This window comes from Salminus brasiliensis, chromosome 23 (genome assembly GCF_030463535.1).
Source record: "Salminus brasiliensis chromosome 23, fSalBra1.hap2, whole genome shotgun sequence".
Taxonomy (NCBI): Eukaryota; Metazoa; Chordata; class Actinopteri; order Characiformes; family Bryconidae; genus Salminus; species Salminus brasiliensis.
Genome location: NC_132900.1, coordinates 3,629,569 through 3,651,749, shown reverse-complemented (window position 1 = coordinate 3,651,749; position 22,181 = coordinate 3,629,569). Strand labels below are relative to the sequence as shown.

At 46.4% G+C, this 22,181-nt stretch overlaps 1 protein-coding gene across 1 annotated transcript in view; it reads right to left on the bottom strand.

The window, feature by feature from the left end:
- The window catches only part of dlg1b (discs large MAGUK scaffold protein 1b), a 137,104-nt gene that overhangs the window by 106,853 nt on the left and 8,070 nt on the right, over positions 1-22,181 (bottom strand). Inside the window, 1 exon segment of the mRNA XM_072669294.1 lies at positions 11,483-11,646. Coding sequence (XP_072525395.1) covers positions 11,483-11,646 — 164 coding nt within the window.

Sequence of the window (22,181 nt, the reverse complement as noted above, 5' to 3'; positions counted from 1 at the left end):
CGGGTCTCAGGAGGCTAAGCAACGCAGTTTGGTTCTTGTTGAAATGTCTCAGATTCTTAAACTTCACTTTCCCGAACTGGCTGTACGCAGACGACCTGGATCCACTGGAGCTGGAAGTTGAGCTTTCCAGGTTCGGAACTGGAGACCAAACTGCTCCAGTCTTAGAGCCTTAGAGGCAATATGACGATATTTTATCGTATCGTGATAAATGTTGTTGGTGTGATTGACAATATTCTTGTCTATGAACATGGAGGAGACTGTTAGTGCTTAATAAACACTGATCAGCTGCAGGTTTCATTAATAACAGTGTAATTAGACTGGGTTCATTAGATGAAGAGCCGCAGATGTTGAGTAGAAATCACTGTAGTTTCTAAGTAGTTTATAAGAATCCGTTGCTACTGATGTTTTTAGGCAGTGATGATTTGTATCGTGATAAAAGTCTTTAAATATCGTGATCTAGTATTTTTATCATATCGCCCAGCCCAAGGTAGTCTTGCAGTCCACCTTCTCTCCAGCACTCGCTGTGTTCAGTGTGTTTACACCATCATCTGTGGCTCAGCCCTTCAAAACAGTCGGCCGTCAGATTGGTCAAAATCTATGATGGAAGTTTTATAGAGGTCAGTCAGTCTGAAAGCCAAGGAAAAGCTGCAGGTCAGACCTGTCAAACCTCAAGAGCACCTTCAACGCTGGCCAAAAACACAACTACACGGGTTTTCACCCTCTCACCTTCTAACTCAAGTTTGCTCCTAAACTCTAACTTCCAAAAACCAGATGCCAGAAGGGTGACGAAGGTCACGATGCCTTACTTCCAGAGCCTCTGGGCAAGCAACATCAAGCCATGGCCTGAAAGACATGCCACAGCTGCTGTCCAAGCTGCCCAAAGCCTGGCTGTATCAGTACGACAAAATTACGACGTGTCAAGTCCCGTCGTAGTTACGAGTTCAGCGACGCTGAGTTCGACTGAAAGACAAAGCAAGCAAACCTGGATGAGCCAGTCCACCCGAAGACCGTTCCCTCAACTCGGTGGTCTCAGATATGAGGCTTTGATTCGAGATATGATTCGAGCACGGCCTGTGCTAAGCTAAGTTAGCCTGCTTGCTAACTTAGCTTAATCTAGATAGCCGGCTACGAGTCCAAACCCAGCAGAACCGGTCCCATAACCCAACACCCCCATAATACAGTATACTGCAGTATTCCCACCCAACCCTACTGATACACACACAGAATTGGCCAGGATAGACCAGAGGTGGGCAACCTCGGTCCCGGAGGTCCTTGCTTGTTAATTTCCAGGTTCAGCAGGTCTGTCTCTGTCCTCAACCTTCAAAGGAAGTCGATGTAAAATGGAGCGTTTCTATTGGTCCGTTCATCGTGACATGATATAATATGGCTGGTTCACAGATCAGATTCACGTTACTTCAGAAAGTAAAAATGGTATCCTAAGTCTAGTATATTAGTATGTTGTTGCTAGGTGGTTGCCATGGTGCTGCTACATGGTCACTAGGGTAAAACTGCTTTTGCTAAGTGCTAAGCTATGGTATTTTTTTTTAGGTGGCTGCTTACATGGCATCTAGGCTGAAACTGTGCCTGCTTGGTGGTTCCGTTGTGTGTTTCAGGTGGTTGCCATGGTGTTGCTAGGTGGTTGCTATGGTATTCCAGATGGAGCAGGGGAACGCTGAGTCTGTGCTGCTGTAAATAGGTATAAAGTGTGATGTTCTATAGTATTATAAGGAGCCCTACAGTGTTCCCAAAGGGTCACTATATATCACTATATACGGCATGTGTGTCACATGTCCAAAAGTTTGTGGACACTTGGTCATAACAGGAGTTCAGGAGAAATCAGGAGGATGAGGAAGAGTTTGCCTCCTTCAGCCTTCTACTCTTTCAGGAAGGCTTTACACTAGATGTTGGAACATTGCTGTGAGGATGTGACTGCATTCAACCACTCAAGAGCATCAACTGACTCATGTCAAAGATACTGGATGGAGCTCCATCACTCCAAAGAATGTAGTTCCACCGCTCCACATCCCAATTCTAGGAGGCTTCACATGGGCATGGCCACCTCGGGCTCGTCCAGATGCATGCCTATGGAGCTGTTATTGCTTAAGAAGAGGTTAAATACTTCCAAGAGGTCATTGCGCCCTGACCACAACAGTGTAACTTTTCGGACATTCGAAAAGTCCACAAATCTAAAAACACCACCCTGTCACACAAAACACCACCCCGTCACACAAAACACCACCCCGTCACACAAAACACCACCCCGTCACACACATCAGACTGACACACTTCGAACTACTTTAAAGTCATTAAGACGCAGAATGGCCAGCACATGGACAGCATCTCCGAGTAGACCCAGGCTCAGCAAATCGAAGCCACTGCCTTACCTTTGTAGTAACAATGCAAATGCAGTCCATCCTGGGGCAGCGGGCAGCAGCCTCTTGCAGCTCAGCATCGCCCGCCCCACCTCTTTCGCACTCCGCTCTGGGTCCGACCGTGCTCGATCAAACGGCACGGAGAAAACAGAAGGCTCCCCTCCGCTGCTCCTGCTGAACCAGGGGCAGAGCGGGAGCAGCCCGTACGCTCGCATTCCCTTTACAGCATCCACAGAGCGAAGGGGTGGGGGTGGAGGTGGGGGTAGGGATGCAGGGGGTGGGTGGGACGCTTCTCCAGCCCCCACTGACTCGCACGAGAGTTGGTGTGGAGGCTCCAGAGCCGCGTGTCACTCGCAATTCAGCAACACGTGCAGCGATGCGGTTGTGTTAACCCTTTAGCGGCCAGGCTGCTGAAATCCGGGACAGTGGGAGGGCGAGCGTGACCTTCTGCTTCACGCTTTATTTAACCGACGAGCTCTCAGGCAACTCGAGGAGATACAGCAGAGAAAAAAACTCTAGTGGAGTAAAAAAAATAAACATAAATTATAAATTGAATATAAATATAAAACTGGAAAAGTGCTCTTCCTGATGAAAATGTAAAATGGCTGTTGCTAGGTGGTTGCTATGGTATCCCAGGTGGTTCCCATGGTGCTGCTATGTGATCACTAGGGTGAAACCCAAAAGTGTTTTTTGCTAAGTGGTTGATATGGTATTTCAGGTGGTTGCTATGGTATCCCAGATGGTTTCTAGAAGCCTGCTATATGATCTTTTTTCCTGTGGTTGCTATGGTATCCCAGGTGGTTCCTATGATGCTGCTATGTGATCACTAGGGTGAAACCCAAAAGTGTTTTTTGCTAAGTGGTTGCTATGGTATCCCAGATGGTTTCTAGAAGCTTGCTATATGATCTTTTTCATGTGGTTGATATGGTATCCCAGGTGGTTCCTATGGTGTTGCTATGTGATCATTGGGGTTTTTTGCTAAGTGGTTTCAGGGATATTTCAGGAGGTTGCTAGCAGATTGCTACGTGTTCACTACAGTGAAACGTTTTGCTAAGTGGTTGCCAGGGTATTTCAGGTGGATGCTATGGTATCCCAGGTGGTTCCTATGGTGCTGCTATGTGATCACTAGGGTGAAACCCAAAAGTGTTTTTTGCTAAGTGGTTGCAGGGATATTTCAGGAGGTTGCTAGCAGGTTGCTACATGGTCACTGCTAAGTGGTTGCCAGGGTATTTCAGGTGGGTGCTATGATGTTATGTCAGTATGAGGGTGAAACCTAGGTGTTTTTGCTAAGTGGTTACTATGGTATCCCAGGTTTGTTGCTAGGGTGTTGCTACATGGGTTACTTGAATGAAACTCTTGCTAAGTGGTTGCTGTGGTATTTCAGGTGCTTGCTATGGTGTCCCAGGCGACTGTAAGGGTGTTGCTACATGATCACAAGGGTGAAAATGTTTTTTGCAAAATAGTTACTATGGCATGCAGGGTGGTTGCTATGGTATCCCTGGTGGTTGCTAGGGTTTTGCTTCATGGTCAAAAGGATGAAGCTGTTTTTGCTACGTTGTTGCTATTGTATTTCAGATGGTTGCTATTGGGGTTGCTGGATGGTTGCAATGGTAACCCAGGTAGGTGGTTGCTACAGTATCACAAGTGGTTGCCAAGGTGTTGCAGTGATATTCATGTGGTTGGTTGGGTGTTTCTAGTTCTTCTTTATTTGTTTACTGTTTATTCCTCTCTGCGGGGAGGAGAGACTCCTGTTCATGAAGCACTGTGGTGTTGATGAGATTTGAACCGATGACCCTTTCCCACTTGCTGAGCAGCCATTGGCCGGTCTAGAACTGGGAGTGGCCTACAAAGCCAAGACTGGACCAGCCAGCCCCTCCACCAGTACTTGATGGCGATGGTCAAAAGCCGATCTGCACCAAGAGCCCTTCCAGCTTCAAGTACGGCTCGGCTCGACCCGCCATCCTTTAAGATCCACGGAAGACGAGCGTCCAGACTTTTTTCTGTCCTGCACCGAAGTGGTGGAACGAGCTTCCCCTGGGTGTCCGAACAGCAGAGTCCAACACTGACTGAAGACCCTCCTCTACTGAGAGGACTTGGGCAGAGTGTAGAGAGTGTAGAGTATTGTGGGTTAACGTTCTCACACACTCTGTAATGCTGCAGCTCTGTGACGATATTTTATTTAGATGTTCCACCTAAGAACACTTACTTATTCAACACTCGTCATCTATATAAGCCCCCGCTGCGCTCTGTTCTCCTCAGAACCGGAACCGGCTCTTCCCAGCGTCCTGCTGAGGGGTTAGTTGGCTAGATCTGCAGATACGGCTCGAGCACCCCCTTCAATTCTGGTGGGAGGCAAACTGCCATCAACAAGAAAAGCAGTGGAGAGTGAAGACCAAGCAACAGGGCTGATTTGGAGAATTCTAGGGACGTCCCAATCCCATCCGGTGTTTTGTGATTGAGGACGATCCTTTTTACCGCTGTGTTTTCCTCCAGGCACCATTAACAGTGGTGAGGCTTGTTCTCTCATGAAACAAACGAGAACAGTGCAAATGTTCCCTTTCCTATCCAGCAACTTGAAGCTTGACGATTATGCTGGAACGATATATTGAGCAGCCCAACTAGAAACTTTTCAGAGAAACTTTTAGAGAACACAGTTCTTCCACTGCTCCACAAATCAATGCTGGGGCGGCTTTATACCCCTCTACTAGCCCACGCCTGGCATTATTAGGCAGCAGCATGGTGCCAATAGGTTCATGCTTATCTGCTCCAGACAGTCCTATTCTATTGGCAGTACTTCTTACTACAGGGACTAGACAAGCTGTGTGTTTGCGTTTGTGCATCTGCATAGCTGTGTCAGATGTTAGCATTCATTAGCATGTATGCATTCACTACAATGGGGTGTCCACAAACTTTTGGACACGTCAATTTTTCGGGTGAACTGTCCCTAAATTATTATATGGATCTTGCTAAATCAGCCCGGCGAGGTCATCGCTGGTCATCGGTGTAGACCAGAGGCTTGCTCAGCTAACGATGACCGCTGTGAGAAAGCCACCGCATCCTGAGCGATCCACTTTCGATTATGCTGGAACGATATATTGTGCAGCCCAACTAGAAACTTTTCAGTCACTTAAAAAATAAATAAATAAATAAATAAATAAATAAAAACAAAAAAGGATTTTACTGAACAGATTAATCAGCATCAGAATAACCCCGAGTTCTAAGCTTGTGTTATTTACACAAACACAAAGATCAGATCGGATTGATAATATTGGCCAATAATCTGCATTAAGGTATCGAATCGAACCAGACCGAACCGGGACATGCCTAAAGGATTCAGCTTTTGGGTTTAGCCCAAAGTTCTGTAGGGCTGGGATCATCCTGTACAAAATAAAAGCCTGAGATGAACCCCACCACCACACCGAGGCATATACAAACACGTCAGCAGCCGGCGGGCCTTTTCACACTAGTTTTATTTCCAAGCATCAAATAACAGCGGCTTCATACACACCCCGCTGGAGGCCGATCAATAAGCTGCAGGAATGCTGACGGAGGTTCTGTTTTTTTAAATCAACAGATAAAAACACTAGCAGGAGAAGGCCCACCACTGCCTACACTCACAGCTCCATAAGGACATCCATCCGATTAGCACATCAGCTGTTTCTACAGATATTCACAGGACAGTCCACCCAAAAATCTAACTCACTGCAGTCAAATGTCCAGTCAAGACTTTAGGGGTGCAGCAATATCTTTATATATCTATATAATATAAGCAGTTTTATACACTATGCAGACTAAAGTATTGGGACACCTGCTCATGCACTGTTTCTGCTGAAATCAAGGGCTTTTGCTGGAGCTGCTAGATGTTGGATGATCACCACCCCACCTCACTCCCCAACTCACCCCATCCAAAAGTACTGGATGGAGCTCCAGCATCCATCATTCCAGAGAACACAGTTCCACTTCCACTGCTCCACAGATCAATGCTTGGTGGGATTTATACCCCCTCTACTAGCCCACGCCTGGCATTATTAGGCAGCAGCATGGTGCCAATAGGTTCATGCTTATCTGCTCCAGATAGTCCTATTCTATTGGCAGTACTTCTCTACAGGAACTAGACCGTGTCAGATGTCAGCATAAAGTAGCTGAATGCATTCACTACAATTGGGGGGTGTCCACAAACTTTTGGACACGTCGATTTTTCGGGTGAACTGTCCCTAAATTATTATATGGATCCTGCTAAATCAGCCCGGCGAGGCCACCGCTGGTCATCGGTGTAGACCAGAGGCTTGCACGATGCCGATGGATCTCGAACCATCATTCGAAGGCAGTGCGGCAGCTAACGACTGACCGCTGGGAGAAAGCCACCGCGTCCTGACCGATCCACTTCGTGCATCACTGGAGATGAAACATGACGGTTCTGATGGAGTCCCGACAACATAAGCCATAACCCCTCCCACCCATTCGCTCCACCCCAACCCAGCTCAGGACGACCCAGGGGCCAAGGCCGCGCGAATGGAGCAGGAAAGAGAAGGAAAGAGAGAGAGGGAGAGAGAGAGAGAGAGAGAGACCACTGCCACGGAGCAGGTCTGGACAGGACAGGGGGAAAAGATGAGTGGCCCAGGCATGCAGCCATGGGGGATGCCCCAACCACTGGCCCCGCGCCGGTGTCATACTCACTTGGTTCGGCTCACTGGGGGAGGCTTTGGCTTTAGCAAGCACATGTAGGATTTCGTTTAGGAGGGGAGAGTCCTGAAATTGGCCGTTTCGCAAGAGAGGGAGAAACGAGAGGGAGAAGAAAGAGGACATTTAAGCAGAAGGAAAGGGATTAGCCTTATTAGCCTCCCATAAACACATCCAACATTCTACCAGACGGCTGAGCAAGACCAACAAGGACGACTTAGCAACGACGGCAGGCGTGTAACATGATTACAGTGAGATGACGTGACAACGCAGGACCCTAATGAGGATTAATCTGCAAAAGCGATTATGGTGCTAATGATGCATGAGATGATGCTGATCTTCAGGATCACAATGGCCGAGTCCTGGTTCTGGCCAATTACTACAGTCACGGGCTCATCAGTCCAAACCCTGCGGCGTTCAGATATGCAGCCCAGATATGGGTATTTTACTGGGATGTAGGTGTAAATCCCGGTAAACTGGATGTGGCGTCCTCAACCTGAACGGCCAACATCTCTAATTGTGCTGCGGAGTTCGGTTCTTTACTCACTGGATGCTGCAGTGACCACTCTTGCACATCTGTATTTGACAAGACGATAAAGACTAGTTCACTACAGCTGACTGCATGTCTCTCTTTGACATAATGTAAACTGGCCAGTTGTCCTTTATATTGTGTCCAATGTAAATTATATATATTTATAATATATAAATATCATATATTCAGACCAAAAATGACTTTTTTTTTTGCTTTTTTTTTACCATTTTTTATTCTCCTGTAAAATTATTATTTTGAGATTTTGAGAATTGTTTGAGAATTTTTATGTAAGTTTTACTATGTACAAAATGCTGTAAATTTTGTAATTTACCTTATTAAATGTTTTCTTAAGATAACTAAAAAAAAGTTTCATATTAAGGTATTATGACTTTGAGTTGTTTGAACTTTATATGCTTAGTTATAATAGTTATAATAGTTATAACAGTTATAATAATAATAATATATTTGTATAATATGATATAGTTATAATTTATGTATATATAAGTTATTATAATTACTGTTAGCTTAACATTACACTTAAAATTGCCCAATAAAGCTTTAAAAGCTCTGGATTACCTCCATTTTCGATGTCGTTAAACTTTCTGTCGTTAAAGTTACGTGAACTTACAGAACTAGAATAAAGGTGTAAAAATCTGTAATATAAATAACATATTTATAATATATAAATATCATATTATCAGACCAAAAATGACTTTTTTATTTTTTTGCTTTTTTTTACCATTTTTTTTATTCTCCTGTAAAATTATTATTTTGAGATTTTGAGAATTGTTTGAGAATTTTTATGTACGTTTTACTATTTACAAAATGATGTAAATTTTGTAATTTACCTTATTAAATGTTTTCTTAAGATAACAAAAAAAAGTTTCATATTAAGGTATTACGACTTTGAGTTGTTTGAACTTTATATGCTTAGTTATAATAGTTATAACAGTTATAATAATAATAATGATATATTTGTATAATATTATATAGTTATATACAAGTTTTGTAATTACTGTCAGCTTAACATTACACTTAAAATTGCCCAATAAAGCTTTAAAAGCTAAAGGTGTACATATCTGTAAGAGTCCGAGCTACTCACTCAGCAGCTTTCTACTATCAACATATAATGACATCAGGAACATCTACCGTGTCAAACTGACCACATGAGTGAAAATCCCACCCTGAGAATCACCACCACAAACCGTTTCCAGGTCGGAGCCGTTCTGGTTGTTTGCCTGTCGGGTTCCGTAATTCCTGAACAGCCAGAAAGGCATTGCAGGCGTGTATCAGCTTGTAAGAGCACAGAGCTTCAGCAGCGATGAAACCAGTGGGTGTAAAGACCTGTAAACTGGCCGCTGTCGGAGAGACACACTTACGGTGATTGTTTTTGGGGCTTATTTCTGGTTTTAAATGACTGGTCGAATCCTTCCAGCTCCGTTTAGCTGAACTCAACCACCCCGTAACGCAAAACTGGGGGGGTTAAATTTGAATTTTACACTGTTAATTGATATAAAAGGGATTAGCACATGCACTAGGTCAGGAAATTGGCCATCTAAAGAACTGTGGACATTTACCACCCTGTCACATCCCACCCAGTCACGTTTAACTGTGAATATGGTTCCCATGTCTGAATAAAAAGGACAATATTGAGAAGAATTGCATGCTGGGACTGGGAAAACATGTTGTTTTTGGAGAATAAACCTATTTTTTATGTTTTAAATTTAATAACAAATTGATATGTATTTGTGACATCACAAAACCAATTAACAAACAAAATATTAAAAATGACTCATATCATTTCCCATGATATGAGCCCTTTAAACTGATGTTTCAGAGACATCCAGGACATCCCAGCATCCAGGAATTCTCCCACTCCCCCACCCCTTTCTCGGCCCCTAAAGGAAAGTCTGAGTGCTGGTAGACTACTCAGCATGCAGAGCTGCACTGAGCCCAACTGCCCTTTCGCTGCTCGGCGCCGTCATCAGTATGGACAGCACAGCGGCGCAGACTGACATACTTCCCAGAGCTGAATCCGGGCGGATTTTGAGGGCCTTTTCCAGAAGAATCTTTGAAGGGGAAGAGCCACAGCTCATCTAAGGACGCTTTCGGAAGCCGACCCAAGCTTACAATCCTATGAAGGTTCTGGGAAGGTTCTGGGAAGGTTCTGTATGATGGTAAAGGAAGTGAAACACCTTCAGAAGTCACAGTGATATAGAGGCCGTAAAAGCATGGTGTTACTTTCGCACTCCTACACTAAAAATAAAGGTGCTTCAACGGGTTCTTCGAGCGAGGCCTTGGAGGAACTACTTAAGGCGAAGAACCTTTACATCAGGTGGAGGTTCTTTAGACAAATCTCTATTAGAAACCTGGTTCTTCATGTATGATCCTGCTTGCCAGCTTATTATTTAATAATGTAATTTAATAATAGCACTTTAATATGAACACAATTAACCTCTTCATAGGGATCCCTGATGGTGGACTGGGCATGGAGCTGGTATCCGTAGAAACTGCTGAAAACAGGTGCCATGCTAAAACGTGCCCTACCACACCCTACTATGACTTCTTAAGCTAGCTAACCGCACACCATGCCGACTGGACACTGAGAAGACCCAGAAATGACAGAAATGACACGATCCGGTGAGACTCCAGACTAATCCGCCTACAAACTGATTCTACCTACAGCTCTAAAAGCCAAGCTGGGCCAGTAGTGTAGCGTAGGTGGATGCTTTCCCAATTTCTATGTGTGTGTGTGTGTGTGTGTGTGTGTGTGTGTCGGCATCACCAGCTGACCGATATCCCACATGCGTAGCACCAGCATCGGCCAGAATCCCTATATCGGTGCTTCCCTGGCTCTGTGGGCTAGCAGCTGCTCTCCCAGGCTGTATTTGTGTTGCAAGAATGCAGCATTACTCAGTGTGTGTGTGTGTGTGTGTGTGTGTGTGTGTGCTGAGAATGGATGGTGGAAGAGGTGAATCAGCTGAAGAAGTGCACCTCCTGCACTTTTCCCATCAAAGCCATTTCCAAACAGACCGCAGCAGAACAGCTCCAGTGAGCCTGGGGCATTACTCAGGGATTCCCAACCCCCCCACCCCACCCCACCCCACCATCTATATCCCACACAGCTCATTCCAACTCCTCCCTCAGCCTCGGAATACCGGAGCGGGCAGAACCGCCTCGGAACGGATCACTTTTTGGGGATTTATGGGCGAAATTGGCAGGAGGCACTATATGTCCAAAAGTTTGTAGACACCTGCTCATCCAGGGTTTCTCTGGAAGTCAAGGGTCTTAACAGGAGAGGAGGTCTGGTCTTCAGGGAAGGCTGTCCACTAGATACTGGAGCAGTGATGGGAGGAGGGGGGATTTGACAGCATTCAGCCATGAGAGAATGAATGAGATCAGATATTAGTGCAGGATGATTAGTTCTGGCAGTCCAACCATTGGATGGAGCTCCAGTGCTGTAGTTTCACAATACTGAGGGGCTTGACTCTCCTCTAGCTGATTCTTTGGGCATGGTAACCTTAGCCTGGGACTGCAGAGCACCCCATTTCACTGGCTTGGGCTTTTTTTTCTTTAGGAAGATTAACCTTAACAAGCTGTACAAATAAAACCCCCTGGATCAGCTGTAGATGCTAAAGCCTAAAGCAGCTGCATCCACTAATTAGAAGGAGCGTCTGGATACTTTTGGACATATAGTAGTTGTTCGTTCATGCAGCTACATGAGTACGAGTGCAATGTCATATGGACGTTAACGCAGTCCTGTCCAGTGCACTGCTACGTTCTCAAAACCTCGGACTGCATGCATGAGGACACTGCACTGCAGATGTTCATGCAGAATGGGCACAGCAATGACCGGCAATGACCATCACGCCCCACTCTGCACTCTGAGCACGCTTACCTCTATGCTGGTGCTAAGGCTGGGCAGGGTGTCTGAAGTTACTGTAGTGCTTTGGATGCTGGAGAAATCCCACAGGTTCACGGGAGGCATCACGTCCACCACCCTCATCGAATCCCCGCATTTCTGGTTATCCAATAAGGTCACTTCGTAAAATTCCTGGATATCTGCAAGAGACATGAAGCGTAAAACTGGTCATTTAACCATTTCCAAAGTTCTCCTTAAAAGACCACAGTCCCACAGTTCCAGTCCCTTGAGTTTAAGCTTTTTATTATTTTTTTTAGCTGCAGCAGCGGCGCCCTCTTGTGGCTGCGTTTGGCCATTTCTTTAGGAATGTCTTCAAACATGGAGAAGTTGCGATATGGGCCTTCAGATTTAGCCTGAACAGAGACATCACCCCGAATATTTCTGAGGTCTGTTACTGCACAGGGCTGACGAACAAAAAAATTTAAAAATAAATAAATAAATAAATTCCGAAATCTGAAAGTGGCCGAATTTTTACCCACTTTCAAGTATTTGAGCCTCAAAGACATCAGTAAATTTTGATTAAATACTGTGTACGATGTTTAGTCTGTGGCTCCGCCCCCTCCATCTGTTTACTGTTTATTCCCATCTGCAGGTTAAACTTCCCCCCCAGCAACTCCTGACCATGGAGGGCTGTGGTGCTGTTGATGTTTTTTTGACGAGCATGCAGTTAGACAGTCGCGCCACTCTAGAGCCGAAAGCTGTCTCATTTTTCGGTGAAAGAAGGGACTGTAAAGGTACTCAGAACTGGGCTTTTTTTATGTAGTGTAATTTCACAGCTCTAGACCGGCCCTACGGTCTAACTGCTGCTCATAAAGTGTGAGGAGATCATTAGTTCAAACCCCAGAAAGTGTAGGGACGTCATGTGATAGGGGGAGTTGTAACCTGGTCTATCAACTATGGGTGTTATGCAAGAACCCCCTACAGTACCCTCTACCACTACTGTTAATACAAATGAGCGCCCCCTTATGGACAGCTGTAAAAGTGCATTTCTGGGCCAGCTCCGAGACGCTGTAGCAGCATCTGAAAGAAGGTAAAGAAGCATGTGGGCTGAGGAGGTAGAGTGATCCTACAGGACTTTACACTAAAGCTCCATAGTGCGGTAGCAGCGTTCCGGCCCGGAGTGGTAATCCTGGTAACCGCTGACCGGTTACAGTCAGTGGAGCATCAGCATGACTTTGAAGGTAAAATTTTTACATATTGTTGCTTTAAAGGCATGTAAACACACTGATCCACAACGTAAAGATTAGTCAGGCCTGAATATGGGCAGCAGCTGGAGGTCAAGCATGGCTTTAAAGGTCGTTCCCAGCTGCTACAACATTCATCTTGTTACAGGCGAACGTGGAACCAAGGGTAAGGGCCAGAAACGACACCTGGAGCGAGAACATAACACAAACCTCTGTGAGAGTCAAAGCTTCAGAGCTTTTAGAGAAGCTGCTACTTCCATAAACGAGGAGGAAATGACTGCACCAGTGTTCGGCCAGCGGTTAGCCCGACAGCCACAGTGCAGAGAGAGAAAATAGCAGTGGGACATAGTTCTTCCATGCATGACGGGGGTTGGGTAACAGGGCTGAAAATACATGGCGGATCACATGAAGGTGCAGGGTAATGAGAGTAAATATTTTTATAATGCACACTGGTGGGGTGATTCCCTCAGCTCCGGTTTCTCACCGAAACACTCAGTGCCGGTGATTTCACAGACGCTAATAGCACCTGCCTGGCTTATTCTGGGCTGTTCTAAACGGAGCGCAAATCAGAAACGTGTAAAATGTAGATCTGTGCTCCATTTGGAGCTTTTACATTTAGTTCCCTGCACTGTAAATCCACTCCAGCTTCATACGAGGCCAAGCAGAACTTCTAAAAACAATGAAATGAAAGAAAATGCTAATGATATGTAAATGAATCCAGGCTTCACGATTCCCATTCCAGAGCTTCTTTAAATAACCACATTTTACACTGGACGTCTACTGAACTTCTACTGGCCCAATACACTGGACTTCCACTGAACTTCTACTGGACTCGTCCCCTGGACTTCTACTGGACCAATACACTGGACGTCTACTGGACCAGTACACTGGACGTCTACTGGACCAGTACACTGGACTTCTACTGGACTCTTCTACTGGACTTCTACTGGACCTGGACTTCTACTGCACTCGTCCACTGGATTTCTACTGCACTCGTCCACTGGACTTGTACTGGAGTTCTACTACACTAGTACACTGAACATCTACTGCACTAGTATACTGGACTTCATTTGGACTTCTACTGGACGTCTACTGCACCAGTACACTGGACTTCTACTGGACGTCTACTGGACTAGTATAATGGACCTCTGCTGCACCAATACAATGGACGTCTACTGAACGTCTCATCCACCAGTACACTGAACGTCTCATCCACCAGTACACTGAACGTCTACTCCACCAGTACACTGAACGTCTCATCCACCAGTACACTGAACGTCTACTCCACCAGTACACTGAACGTCTCATCCACCAGTACACTGAACGTCTCATCCACCAGTACACTGAACGTCTACTCCACCAGTACACTGAACGTCTACTCCACCAGTACACTGAACGTCTCATCCACCAGTACACTGAACGTCTCATCCACCAGTACACTGAACGTCTACTCCACCAGTACACTGAACGTCTCATCCACCAGTACACTGAACGTCTACTCCACCAGTACACTGAACGTCTCATCCACCAGTACACTGAACGTCTCATCCACCAGTACACTGAACGTCTACTCCACCAGTACACTGAACGTCTACTCCACCAGTACACTGAACGTCTACTGCACCAGTACACTTGACTTCTACACTCAAATGAGGCCTGAGAGGCAATTTCATACACAGAAAAGCAGCTGTTGTGAATTTTGAGACCTGCTCCTTTTCCTACTCAGATAAAAAAGAAGCAAACCGAAGCCAAAAGACAGCAGCTTTGTAAAGCCGTGCTATAAATAACCTGACGTCTAAATCAGGCCCGTTTGAGCTGGCTTTAGACGTCCCGTCACAGATGTCCAGTCAGTTATTACCGCATCATTACCCAGCTCCAAAAAACAAGACACACGTTCTTCCAGTGCCGGAATAATTCAATTGTCTTCATCTCCGTCCGCTAAACAGCTTTACATGTAGCTGACATCAGCGCGCCCGCCCCACCCTGGATTCCGCTGTGTCGGGACTGAATGCTGGGATGATGCAGGAACGTAATCACCGGTGAAGCAGATCCATCAGTTCCTTTTTTAATCTCCAGGACAAATCTGCATCAGATGATGCAGGGCTTTACCAGCGAATCAAACAATGAATATGAAGAAATCAGAGCTCTGGCCTTTTCATGGCTCCCTGCGAGTATAATCTACATTACATTGACAAAAGTATTGGGACACCTACTCATTCACTGCTTCTTCTGAAATCAAGAGTATGAAACGAGCTGATGCAGCTTTTGTTGGAGTAACTACTGCCTCTACTGTCCAGGGTAGAAGGCTTCTACTAGATTTCAGAAGAGCATTGCTGTGAGGACTTGATTGCACTCAGCGACAGCGAGAGAGTTAATGAGGTCAGAATGATGATGATGATGATGATGATGATCACCACCCCACCGCATCCCAAACGGGGACAGTAGTGCAGGAACAATAGCCAAAACATCCATTCACCGCTCATATGACCCGGACCCGGAATGGTCCATATTATACCCTGCGAGTATAATCTACATTACATTGACAAAAGTATTGGGACGCCTACTCATTCACTACGTCTTCTGAAACTGTAACTACTGTCTCTACTGTCCAGGGTAGAAGGCTTTCTACTAGATTTCGGAAGAGCATTGCTGTGAGGATTTGATTGCACTCAGCGACAGCGAGAGAGTTAATGAGGTCAGAATGTTGATGATGATGATGATGATGGTGGTCACCACCCCACCGCATCCCAAACAGGGACAGTAGTGCAGGAACAATAGCCAAAACATCCATCCACCGTTTATTTGGACCCAGAATGGGTCCTGGGTGTAAACTCTATTAAGACCCAAACCCCGAAGACCGGTACTGCCCCTTCAGACTGGAGAGCAGGTTTTCTGGACGTGGCCAGGGAGACAGAGGGAGCCGTCAGACCAGACAGACCGTGTAACAGGATGAGGCTCAGAGAAGCAGGGCGACGAGGGACGTCCCTGACAGCCGATCCAGATTACAAAGCAAAAGCCGGGTCAGACGCTCGCGACGGCCACAAACACGATGACTTACATTTACGAGCCCGCAGCATCTGCCACAGAGGCCCACATGAGCCTGACTGAGACCCTTACTGTGGTCAGATTTCAACGTCTGAAACAATGTGCTGATAGCTTTCCAACACTTCCTCTCCCTTTCATCTACAGGCTATGTTTAGCTGAAAGACATGATGCTGACGATGACGGTGATGATGATGATGATGGTGGTGGTGATGATGCAAACGGGTGAAAATGAAGAGCAGTATCTGTAGTTTGGATCCAGTGACTTTGAACACAGCAGAAATTTAGGCTGGCTTAACGGACACTGAACTAGATTTCAACCAGATGATCGGATTATAGTGACAAAAGTATTGGGACACCTGCTCATTCACTGCTTCTTCTGAAATCAAGGGTATTATACAAGTTGATCCTGCTTTTGTTGGAGTAACTACTGTCTCTACTGTCCAGGGTAGAAGGCTTTCTACTAGATTTCGGAGGAGCATTGCTGTGAGGATTTGATTGCACTCAGCAACAGCGAGAGAGTTAATGAGGTCAGAATGTTGATGATGATGATGATGGTGGTCACCACCCCACCGCATCCCAAACGGGGACAGTAGTGCAGGAACAATAGCCAAAACATCCATTCACCGTTTATTTGGACCCAGAATGGGTCCTGGGTGTGGACTCCCTTAAGACCCAAACGATGATGGTGATGGTGATGGTGATGATGATGATGGTGATGATGATGCAAATAGCAGTGTTAGTATCTGTAGTTTGGATCCACTGACTCCGAATACAGCAGAAATTCAGGCTGGCTGAACGGACACTGAACTAGATCTCATGACCAGATAATCAGATGTACACAATATGGGCAAAAGTATTTGGACACATCTACAGGAGCTTTTACAGCATCCCATTCTAAACCCATGGCAGAAATGGAGCTCTGCAGACAAGGTAGGGATGAAAGTTTTAGGATGTTAGATTAGGGGGAGGGGCTTCAGGCATGTTCATTAGGGGGAGGAGCTTCAGGCCATCACAGGGTGCCAAATCCAACTGCATTTAACAGAGAGAGGTTACTCATTACAGGAGCTGTGAGTGGGTCTAGTCTCTCAAATCGAACACAGGACATTACACAGGATGTCCCCAGTCGTCCCCGGTCGTCCCCTCCTAGCCGAGCCACTCACAACAAGTGTGTATCTCTGAGCCGAGGCTCGACCAGTGTCTCGTGTTTCTCCTCCGGGGAGAGAGCTGCGGCGAGGCCGCGTTTAAACAGACCGCTGTATTAATGGCTGATTAAATTGGCCTCCGTAACCAGGAGATCGAGTTTCTGGGCTTCGCAGCGCCGGCCTGTCCTGCTTACCCTGCTCAAATCAATGTACGATCGGTCTGTATGATCAGATATTTTATCATCCAGTCAAGGTAACACTGCTCCTAAGACTCTCTCTGTTTCTAAGTCATACTGCTCTATTTAACACAGCAGCGGCTCTAAACAGCCATCAGATCCGAACCCTGGAGTCTCAGGTGTACATTAGTACTGACCCAAATTCGGTAGGCTAAGCAAAACTGACACAGACGTTCGTCTAATCTGCATGAGGTGCTGACGTTTGGTGTGGTTATACCTCTTGATCTTTTCTTTATTATGATGTGAATTTTATTACTGAGAAAAATTCTCATTTATTTATTTATTTTTCTGGAAGGAATTTTTCCACTGTTCTTAGCAATTCCTCCCACATCTGTCCATCAGCTATATTGCATTAATAAAACAAAGCTAAATAAGACCCATAATGTGATCAAATACAAGCACACTTTATGGACAAAAGTATTGGGACACCTGCTCATTTATTGTCTCTTTTGCAATCAAGGCTATCAGAAAAGTAACTGCTCCTACGGTCCAGAGACAAGAGCCATAATGAGGTCAGTATGTTGGATGATCGCCACCACCGCATCTTATCCCATCCCCAACTCCTCATCTCATTCCACAAGCATTGGATGGAGCACCATCCTCCATCATTCCAGAGAACACAGTTCTTCCACCTCTCCACAGCTCAATGCTGCTGGGGGGCTTTACACCCCTCTACTAGCCCACGCCTGGCATTATTAGGCAGCATGGTGCCAACAGGTTCATGATGTTTATCTGCTCCTGCAGAGAGTCCTATTCTATTGGCAGTTCTTCTGTACAGGAACTAGACAAGCTGCATATGTGTGTGCAAAGTAGCTGAATGCATTAATTAGTAGGGTGTCCACAAACATTTGGACATATAGTGTACCAACCGCTCCCCCTGATTTAGAATGGCCTGCAGTAAAGCTATAGGGCTTTACTATCGGACTCCTATAAAGATCTTACAGCGACCAACTACTATAGTTATACACCAAATCAGCGGTGGCTTATCAGGCAGCAGGTAAACAGTCAGTTCTTTAAGGTGATGGAGGTGTCGAAGCAGGAAGTATCTTTGAGAACGTCTCCAAAACATCAGGCAGGTTCTGTGGGGTGTTCCCGGTGTGCAGTGGTCAGCACCCATCAGGACAACTCTGGGTCATGGGCGGCCAAGGCTCATTGACGCTCATGGAGGCCCTACCTCACAACTTCCAGGACTTTTTTAAAAAGGACCTGCTGTCACTAGTCGTGGTGAGTAGGGTTAAGGGCCTTGCTCAAGGGCCCAAAAGTGGCTAGACCAGGGTATCGAACCCACAACCCTGTGATCAATAATCCACTGCAATAAACCCTAGAAGCTCTACGCCCCCTGATTTGTGGATGCTCATTTTAATCAGTAGGGTTAAGGGCCTTGCTCAAGAGCCCAAAAGTGGCTAGATCAGGGTATCGAACCCACAACCCTGTGATCAATAATGACCCCCCCACACACATATAATCCCTTAACCAGCATCACTGTAAGGGAATTTCAGAGAAAACTATCGTCTAACAGGACTGCAGCGTAATTAGGATAAGATCCAGGCCTGTGTGTGTGTGTGTGTGTGTGTGATCAGAAGTTCATCCAGCTCCAGGTCCTCATACTACTCGCCATAAACCGCACAGATCGGCTGTGTCCGAGCTTACCTCAGCACGGGCACCTTTACGCTCAGCTTTTTTAGAACCCCCCTCATCTGAAAGCCCATAAGGGGAGGCACCTATTATAGGTGAACTTTGTGGATGTGGTGACCCACATACTGCGGCCGTGAGGAGACCTGCTCTGGCTAACTCTTCTTCGGAGGCGTCCTGGGAGGCATCCTCAAGCTCTCTAATCAGTGCGAAGCGTGCAGAGAGGCCCGCAGTACTGCTGCTTCTCCGCCTGCTGCTGCCTCGCACTCCGCCGCCTTCCCAGACTAACTGCAGCAAATCGCTGGGCTCCGGGATTAGGCCTGGGGTAATCATGTCAACAGACGGATTACATTTTGTTTGTCCCTGCGAATACATATTGGCAGAAGAGTCAAATTGGAAACTGTGGTTCAAATCCAGTTTTTCATTTGCGGAGCTCTGCGGATGGGGCACGGGTGGGAGTGGAGCACATGAGCGGGCAGCAGGGGGTGGAGAACCATCATCATACACCACGGATGGGCAACGAGGGGCCAGAGTCCAGCAGAGTTTACCGATTTCCCAGCTCTAACAGACCGACTAAACCACAAAACAGGGAGAGTGGAGCTTCTGTGGTTTATTGCACTGGATAATTGATCACAGGGTTGTGGGTTCGATACCCTGGTCTGACCACTTTTGGGCCCCTGAGCAAGGTCCTTAACCCTACTCATTAAAATAAGCACCCACAAAACAGGGGGAGTGGAGCTTCTGTGGTTTATTGCACTGGATTATTGATCACAGGGTTGTGGGTTCAATACCCTGGTTTAGCCACTTTTGGGCCCTTGAGCAAGGCCATTAACCCTACTAAAAAAAAATAAGCACCCACAAAACAGAGGGAGTGGAGCTTCAGTGGCTTATTGCAGTGGATAATTGATCACAGGGTTGTGGGTTCTATACCCTGGTTTAGCCACTTTTGGGCCCTTGAGCAAAGCCCTGTACCCTACTCATTAAATAAGCACCTAAAAAACAGGGGGAGTGAAGCTTTTGTGGTCTATTGCACTGGATTATTGGTCACAGGGTTGTGGGTTCGATACCCTGGTCTAGCCACTTTTGGGCCTTTAAGCAAGGCTCTTAACCCTCTCTGGTCCAGGATAGAAGTTCATTGTACTGTATAAGTGTAATGGCAATACATGTTTCAGTCAAACCCACTGGACCCGAACCGAGGCCAATCCGGGTCACCTATTTAAAGGCCATTTATAATGAAAATCTGATGTACACTGTATGGACAAAAGTATTGGGACACCTGCTCATTCACTGTTTCGTCCAAAATCAAGGGTATTAAAAAGAGCTGCTTTTGCTTTTGTTGCAGTCTGTCTCTACTGTCCAGGAATGAAGGCTTTCTCCTGGATTTCAGAGGAACATTGCTGTGAGGATTTGATTGCATTCAGCAACAAAAGCATTAGTGAGGTCAGCATGTTGGATGATCACCACCATACCTCATCTCTAACTCCCCAACTCGTCCCACAAGTACTGGATGGAGCTCCATCATCCATCATTCCAGAGAACACAGTTCTTCCACTGCTCCACAGCTCCTCAATGCTGGGGGGCTTTATACCCCTCTACTAGCCCACGCCTGGCATTAGGCAAATAGTTTCAGGTTCATCTGCTCCAGAGCTCCTATTCTATTGGCAGTACTTCTCTACAGGGACTAGACAAGCTGTATGTGTATGTGTGTGCGTGTGTGTGTGTTTGTGTGTATTTGCACATCGGTGTCAGAAATGGGTGCAACTTAAAGTAGCTAAATGCATTCATTAGAAGGGGTGTCTACAAATATTTGGACATGTAGTGTATTATTCTATTTGGTGAACTTTGCCCAGGACCTGAAGACTAACTGTGACCTACGTTACAGAGCAGACACAGGAAGTGTGTGTGTATATTTGAGAGTGTGTGTGTGTGTGTGTGTGTGTTTTACACATGCATGATGTATAAACTCATCTGCTGAGTTCAAGCACTCGCCAATTCATCACAGCAGCTTATAGTAAGACAGCGTGCTGGTAGAAACAGAGCACTGCTGAAGCACAGACACGTGGACACACACACACACACACACACACACACACACACACACACTTCCACAGCGCTCTCTGCCAATCTGGACTGTCTGAGCAAACCAAGTATTTATGACTTGCAGTCCAGCGGCTCGCGGCTCGAGCTGTTGGTCCAAGAAACTGCATCAGGTCACTTCTGGACACTTCATTAAACGCAGCCCAAGCCGCCGAGCGATCAATGCTCGAACACTCCGTCCACTTCAGCTCGCTCGAGCGCTGCCGCGGGAAGTCTGTCTGTCCGTACGTTGAGATGAGCAGCACAACTGGACGCTCGTTAAGTAAAGAATCCAGCACTGGACCGTAAATCAGCCAGCCCACGCCCCAAAGCATGCGACTCTGAGGATGAGGGTCATTCCTCTGGACACACGAACAGCTGCACGGAACCAAAACACTGCTCATGACTGGTCAAGCGTACAAAACAACAAGCCTGGGACAGCCCAGGTTCTAGGGCTGCATAATAATACGTACGGGTCACACTGGGGCTGTCTCAGGGATGTTTTAGGGCTGGGCAAGAACCTGGCAATAATCAGGAAACGCTTAATTTTTTCATCCAATCAGAACAGAGCGATCAGAAGACAGACTCCAACACTGCCATCTAGTGGTCAGAGTTTAAACACAGCACCAATCTTACACTCTAAACTATCATAAAAATTCAATACGGTGTTTCTGAGAATCGATACAGTATTGAAGAATATAATATCGCGATATTGCTACTTCGATATATCGTGCACTCACCAGTTAACCCCTTTACGCTCCAATGCTTGGCAGTGGTGGCTCAGCGGTTAGAGCGCCGGGATATCGATAACAGGGTTGTGGGTTCGATTCCCGGGCTCGGCAAGCTGCCACTGTTGGGCCCTTGAGCAAGGCCCTTTACCCTCTCTGCTCCCCGGGCGCTGGAGTTGGCTGCCCACCGCTCTGGGTGTGTGTGTGTACTCACTGCCCCTAACACGTGTGTGTGTGTGAGTGTGTGTTCACTACCAGATGGGTTAAATGCGGAGGACACATTTCGCTGTACAGTCCACACTATACAGTGACAAATACGTGCACCTTTATCCTTTTTTTTATCCTTAACTCCAGGGACTTCTGTACGAACCGGTGGGCATAGGCAGGTTTAAGGGGTTAACCGCTATGGCTGCCCAGCGCTCCCTGGACATGTGTAGTCACCGTCACTGGTGTGTAGGTGTGTGTGTCAGTGAGTGTGTTCACTGCACGGATGGGTTAAAGGTGAAGCCCCAAATTCCGTCTGTGTCCGACACTAATGGTGGATATCGTACCCCTCCTAAAAACGCTATAATCCGCAGCCCTGCGCCGCTCCATATTCGGGTATTTTTGTAAAAGTGAGGGAAGCTGAGGTT